The sequence below is a fragment of the Stegodyphus dumicola genome, chromosome X2 (assembly GCF_044657685.1).
Source record: "Stegodyphus dumicola isolate Sdum_Otavi_A_Nest chromosome X2, ASM4465768v1".
Lineage (NCBI taxonomy): Eukaryota > Metazoa > Arthropoda > Arachnida > Araneae > Eresidae > Stegodyphus > Stegodyphus dumicola.
The window spans coordinates 131,110,045-131,117,114 of NC_140781.1; the positions used below are offsets into that span (position 1 = coordinate 131,110,045).

Genomic DNA, 7,070 nt, shown 5'->3' on the forward strand with positions numbered 1-7,070 from the left:
GGATGAGCCTGCAAATCACTACACATTTTCTCAAATAATGGAATTAAAGAGGACACGGCCAACCTTATTTCCTTTTCCACATTGATTTTTGCTCTATACTTGCTTTTTATTACAACAACAGCCCCAAACCTAGCTTCACACAAATGCGACGTTGAAAATGGAATTAAAATCAACTAAACAATACCGCTTAGAAGGGGATATTCATCTTTTATTAAAATAAAAAATTCTGTCAATTCCATGCTGCCAAATTTTGCTTTCAAATTGTTTCGCAAGATAACTCGATAAGGTTCTTTTCTTCCATTGAAGTAAATTCAAATGGAGCACTACTGTTAAATGGATCTTGAATCCATGCGAACTTATCGAAATTTTGATTTTAAAAATACTTATCAAACCAGATACTTAGTTGTGATAAGTGCCCTTCAACCATGGTTTTTATATCTTGAGAAAAATCATTTGACATAAAAAATTGCTTCAATATTAAAAAACAATCTTTGTTTGCATCTTCATTCAGGTTTCTTCTCCATGTTTGAGTTCTGTTATAAAAGCTGATATTTTTTCTGATGATTTAAAAAGGTGCACGTTTTTTTTTCCTGCAGAGAGAGATTGAGAGATTTCAGCTTAAAAAAATGTTTGCATAAATATGTCAGTTTTATTAAAAAATTAACATCAGCAAATTTTCTGCATCTTTGTATCCTTCCTCTTTAAGAAAAATAAAAATTTTCCGCAATTCAAAGTGATAAAACATTACCACGAGAGAGCCATCGTTCACTGCTATAGTGCAACGAAGATGAGTGTTCAGCTCCCATATATAAAATTTTTATTTTAAGTATGATACAATTATTTATCAATGTGAGCAAGCAACCAAAATGTAACCTTAAATTTTGTATTTTAAATAATAAATCTAAAATTGAAAAAACGTCTATTCATGTTAATTTGTATCATTTGAGATTTACATTCCATCAAATTAAACTAAACTATCTTTCCAAAAGCATGAAATCTTTTAATGAAAAAGAAATTCCTAGGTTTCCTGTCCTTTGTAATATCTTACATTAGGTTGCAGGATGGTTGTAGTAGTCTGATTAAAACGATTTAATGGAGTATAAACCTTAGTTTAGGCACTATAAAGGCCAAGTTTAACCAAATCTATAATATGGTTTACTTCAATTCAGTTGTCCAGGGGACTGCTGAAAGCTCTATTTTGCTTTGCAGTTAAAGTCATATAACAATTATCACAAAATGTTTTACTTTTTCTTTGACAGTTATGAGTGCATTGTTTAATTTTACCACTATTATGAAATTCCTGCTCTACCAATGATAACATTTGGGGATTTTTTTTTTTTATTTCCTTGTTTCTAGGACATGAAATTAACCAATTTCCACCTGACTCTTATCCACCATACTGAGTTAAGTAAAAATATATGATATGCAAAACTTTTTCAGCAGCAGGAAAGTTTCTATCATGCATTAATATGCTGGTCAATTAGCATATTTCTTGTACTTTATTTTCTGAAATTCAATTTATGAAAATAATTTATTTTCTGCTTCATAATTTTCTTCGACACTGTATTATTATGTATCAGAACAACATTTGAGACGTTAAATTTATTATAAAATTTAAAGATATTGACTACTTTTTTATGGGCATTGGAGAGTGTCTAATATTTCACTAAATGTAGAACTTTGTAATTTCAGATACTGAATTTTATTTAAAAGTGATTTGACTTGTCATTTTATGTGCAAAGTAGGTTCGTCAAAATGTCTTATGAATGAATTTAATTCATGAAACTGTGGTACAAAATGTTACAATTAGGATATTACAGTTCCCATTTCTGTACTGAGAATATTTGACAATGTTGCTGGAGAAATTGCTGGTGATAAATTAAATACAATAATTTGTTAATCTTGTCATCTAATTGAAACCACTTAAAAGTGAGATCAAATTTTAAAGTGAGATAGAGGAATCATGTGAAATTATTATTTATTCAAACAATGCAGAAAGGTTGATACTTGCACACAAACTGAGCTGTAGGATAGAATATATATGATGATGCAAATAATGCATTATGCAGCTATGTTTCTGCAGTGCCTATTTAAGGAAAACTGAGCCAATGGCTTTGATTTTGGAGATTGGTTGTATTTTGATCTCATTTCACATAAGCTATTAATTTGATATAGTTTCTTGCTTTGAACTCATCCCATTCTTGCAAGACCTTGTTTTGATTTGATACTTTCGTTTGTTAGATATAATTTGCTGTTGTGCGAGTCTGAAAATGGCTTGACTATATTTGAACTTTTACTGTTGTTGGAAAGGAGGAGTTTGCGGTTGTGGCATTAATAGTGAAATTCGTTTGAGTGAACTATAAATCCTTAAAATTTTCATTTTGGGATTATCTGTATGCACATTTGCATACTGAACAGATAAGATATTCTCTATAGCATGAAACCATACTCACATACTTGACATTTTTTAGATCTAAACTGGGACACATATCATTGGTTCTAATGTATACCCACATGGAAATGCATGTAGAGGTAAAATGTAATATTTATTTCAGGAATCAAAGAAACCATTAGAAAAGCCTGCAATGGATGCCATACTTGAAGATGCAAAAGATATGGGTCTGTTGGTTGGAAGAGGTGGGAAGTATGGAAATGTAAGTTTGCAGTTTCCTATTATTAAAATTACCTAATGGCTTGTTAACTGTTCTCATTTTATTCACAAAGTATTTTAAAATAGTGGCTGCTGACTAAATATTGATTCCAGATATATATCTGCAATTAGTTTCTTCAGCACTCCTAGTAGGAGGGTTCCTTGAATATAGAACTAACTTCTGTATGTCTTTCCTAGATCAAAAAAGTCAATTTAAAAAATATTCATTCATAAGAAAGTCAGATACAGAAAGTTCCATACCATTAAATGTGAAATTTGAAGAGATAATGCTAGCATTTAATGCTTTCATTTTACCTGTTACAAATTCATTAATAGATGTTGTCTTACCCAACATGGAAACATTAATAGCTTAAACTAGCAATTTTTCTTAGCTTATTTCTAAATCTGGGTGAAAGACCATTAGTTTTGATAAGTGAGAGGCATGAAGAATACTGTGAGCGAGTAGTTCATTAAACTTGTAGGAGTATAAGCATAATAAAAATTCTAAAAGTATTTAAATATTACTAGTTTTATCGAACAGTAATATTAAAAGAAATAATTAAAATTTATGCCTATTATTTTTTTTGAAACTTAACTAAACAAAAATATAATTGTAATTTTCATTTAAAATGGTTGCTATGCTGACATTTTCCCCCCAAAAAAGGGTTGTTTTATTAGAATACTAGTTGTTTGACAGATGAATTTTAAAATATGTTGAAGTTCACAGAAAGTGTAAATAATTTTTAATATTTTCTTTAATAAACCTGCTTCATTAGTATTGAAACTGTTTTTTCTCAGTCACCTTTATTCAGTGGCTACTAACTAATGAAACAGAAAAAATAAAAAAAGACAAGATGATAAATTTTATTATGACGTGGGTAACATCGTTATCTTGAAACTATGTTTCCCAGCAGTGCTGAAGGAAGAAGTGATTTTTGTGACAATTTGTACCATCTTTTTAAAAGAATATAGAAAATACCCCAATTAATGTTTCTTATCATTCTTGCTTTAAAAGAACGGTGAAGTGATTGCTTTATAATCTATCAGAAGTTCAAATTGTTGTAACATATACATTTTTAGATGTTGAAAATTTCAAATAGTCGGAAACATTGAGCAAAAAAAAAAGTGAAAAAATAGGAAGTGATTTTAAAAATGCAATTCAAATTTAATTTAAAATTTTTGTTCTGTCTCTTATCTGACAGTGCAAACAGTAAGTTTCTGAGATTTTTATTGTTTATTTGTTTATTAAACAAAGGTGTGTGGAAAATCGTTTAAATATTCAGTTTAAAAAAATATAAATCAAATTTTGAAAACTTCACTTCACCACATTGTATCATCTTCTATGAACAGTGTGTGTACGAATTTTAACCCCAATAGCTTACCATGAAGTAGTTTAAAATTTGATAACACATTTTTAACCATAGCGGACACTTGGAGATAATTTAATCCTTCTCACTTGGGGAATGTGACACAACATTCAAAACACTGAATCCCATTTAAAATGGAACTGCTAACCACTGACACAGTCATTCATGAGTATAAAATTTGGAAAGCTACCATATCTAATTAATATTTTTGCTGACTAGATAAATCTTTTCAGTCCGTTAGTATATTTTTTGTACTTCTATTTGTCAGGTTCGAATCACGTTGTATACGTAGATTGTCTGAAAATGATTTACAAAACATGAAGAAGAATTCTAGATCATGTCCTCATCATGAGATTTCCCTGAAATTAATCTAAAATATTGTTAGTGTGCACTGAAACAGTAAATTTGATCCACATTGTCTCAGTCATACAATATAAATTAAATAAGTATGTGTGAGTAACATATTTATACTAAGTAGTACAAATTACATATGAAAATCATGTAGCGTTCATTTTGTGCAGTAAATATATATTTTGACATATGAAAAATTAATGTCTCAGTAAGCTAAAAATCATGTTATATGGCTGTTTGGTGTATATGTTACGGTGAAACACCGAAATCTGGAGAATGTCGACTTTCACCGGTAAATGTCAACATTCACATAGTCTCTTAGTGTATGTCCGAAATATTTTCCAAATACTCTTATTTCTGACTTACACCAGTCAATGTCGACATTCACCTTGTACTAATGGTGAATGTTGAACATATAACAATATTATATTTTCTTCTCTGTAATTCAATCGCGAATAAATGCACTTGAGACTTGAAATAAGAACTTAAGAACATGAGAACCTAAAACGCACAATACATTCAGAATGAGAAAAGAAAATAATAGAAGTTTAAAACTTACTTAATTATACAGTACGTTCTAAATGAGAAAATAAAATAACAGTAATAAAAAACTTACTAAATTATGTGATTCAAATCTTATTTATTGCAACAACTTAAACTATTATGGCACTTTATGACCTCTCTTTTCGACTTTCACCAGAGCATATCTGTGATTGTCGACATACACTGGTCAGGGTCCAAATATACAAGAAAGTAGTGAAATATTCGTTCTTTCACCGACGTATTTGGTGAGTGTTGATATTCTCCGGTGAAAGTCGACATTCTCCAATTTCAGTCTTTCACGGTAACATATATTCAAATAAGATTCAAGTAGTATATTCTTCACCTGTAAGTAAGTGGATTTTTATTACTTAAAATTGTTCTGCATTTTTCTTTTCAGGTCTTTCGAATTAAACCTCCTATGTGTATCACTAGAGCTGATGCTGATTTTTGTGTTTCTGTTCTTGAAAATGCAATATGCAACTACATAAATAAATAAAATACGTAAATTACTCTTTGTCATTTGTAACCACATAAGTAATTACAGTATATATGCATTTCCCCCAATTTTCATGCTGCATTTTTTTAGCCTGGTTCATATTTTAGAAGCATTTTTAAATATTCAAACAAACTTTTGTAAACACAATTCTTTCCTGCTACTTCAGTCAGAAGCACATTTATGTAGTGGAGGGTCCCACTTATTTGAATTTCTGGAGAACTATTCATCTGAAAACAAAAGATATGTTTCTTAATTTATGATTTGGGTGCCTATAGAATGAAACTCCGGAGGCCTCATAATTGTGACTTGCATGACTCCATAAATCCACCTCTGGTCTCCATTTTATTTCCCATTTGGATTACAGTGAGTTCATATAATCTTAGTTTTAGAAAAGTATCACATGACACCATATCATAAGACTTAAAATATTTTGTGATATAAATGTATACGCAATTAAACTGCTTTTAATACAGTTCCTTTTATCAGGGATATAATTAATCTCCTCTCATCGAAAGAAAATTATTCTATGAACTCATACTTGCTCATCCCATGTATAAGCAAGTATCTAGTGCTATATGTTGAGAAACTAGTAGCTAAAGTAAAGGTGTAATACCTATTTGAGGCTAAGTTCAGCTAGCTGAAATACAAGTTTACCTTGGGTTACTTTGATTCCATGGGTCATGTTTCACTGCTAGAATAACTAAAAACTTCATGCAAACTCAATCCAGATATAAATTGATTTTAAACAGGACTTAAAAGTGAAGGGCTAGTTCATAGAGCTTTTCCTGCTGAAACAGGCAGCGGGGAGTGATGACGTAGCCATGATGACACTGAGCGTGGAGATGCAATTGACAATGTAGAAATTAGCGTTTTAAATTTGAAGAACCAGCATTTAAAATGATCTGCGTGTGAAAGATAGCTATAATTTGGAAGAGAAAATGTTACTGCAGTATGCATTTTACACTGAACATTAAAAAATTGAATAGTACTTACTCAATTTTAAAATCGAATCAATAATAACACAAGATACAATAAAATTAACTTTAACAATAACTTAAAAAAATTAGTTCTCATTTGAAATATGCTTTACGCTATTAACTTCTAAAATGTCATCTAGAAATATTTCAAATCAAAACATATTATATATGCTTACTTGTACAGTCACAATGCAACTACAAGTTGTTGAAATTTTATTTATTGGCTGCCACATTCAAAGCAATCCACTTTTCTGCCTTTTGGGGTTGCTTTGCTTTGGGAAAAAACATATGCATTTCTATTTAAGACTAATTTAGATCATGTAGTTTCTATTTAAGAAACTTATTCCAATAAAAGTTCGCACTCTGTGAAATAAACGAATTGCTTCTCTGTTAACTTCAGGATAATGTTTCTCCAGTTTATTAATTAAAGACCCAATTACATGCTTCCCTTTATAGTAAGTTGTACCATGAACTGCACAAAATATGTTTTCGAACTCATAAACTGTATTCATCCATGAATGGGATGTCAAACCTCCTAAGGACAATAATTTAATCCATTCTGAATTAAATATTGGTTCATCAGCACTATTTTTAGATATTGTTCCCAATGATGGGTCTTTGTTTCGCACACGGTAGGCAATATAACCTGCAACATATGTTAATGCTTCTTTTTTCGATGGTCGAAA

The 7,070-nt window shown here is 30.2% G+C and overlaps 1 protein-coding gene across 1 annotated transcript in view; it reads left to right on the top strand.

Annotated features, from left to right (window-relative positions):
- LOC118181588 (alanine--glyoxylate aminotransferase 2, mitochondrial) overlaps positions 1 to 5,420 on the top strand; it is a 173,922-nt gene extending 168,502 nt beyond the window's left edge. The window contains exons 12-13 of the mRNA XM_035350742.1: positions 2,556 to 2,654; positions 5,309 to 5,420. Coding sequence (XP_035206633.1) covers positions 2,556 to 2,654; positions 5,309 to 5,407 — 198 coding nt within the window. The 3' untranslated portion in view covers positions 5,408 to 5,420. The remainder of the gene's footprint in view (positions 1 to 2,555; positions 2,655 to 5,308) is intronic.
- The last annotated feature ends 1,650 nt before the right edge of the window (positions 5,421 to 7,070 follow it).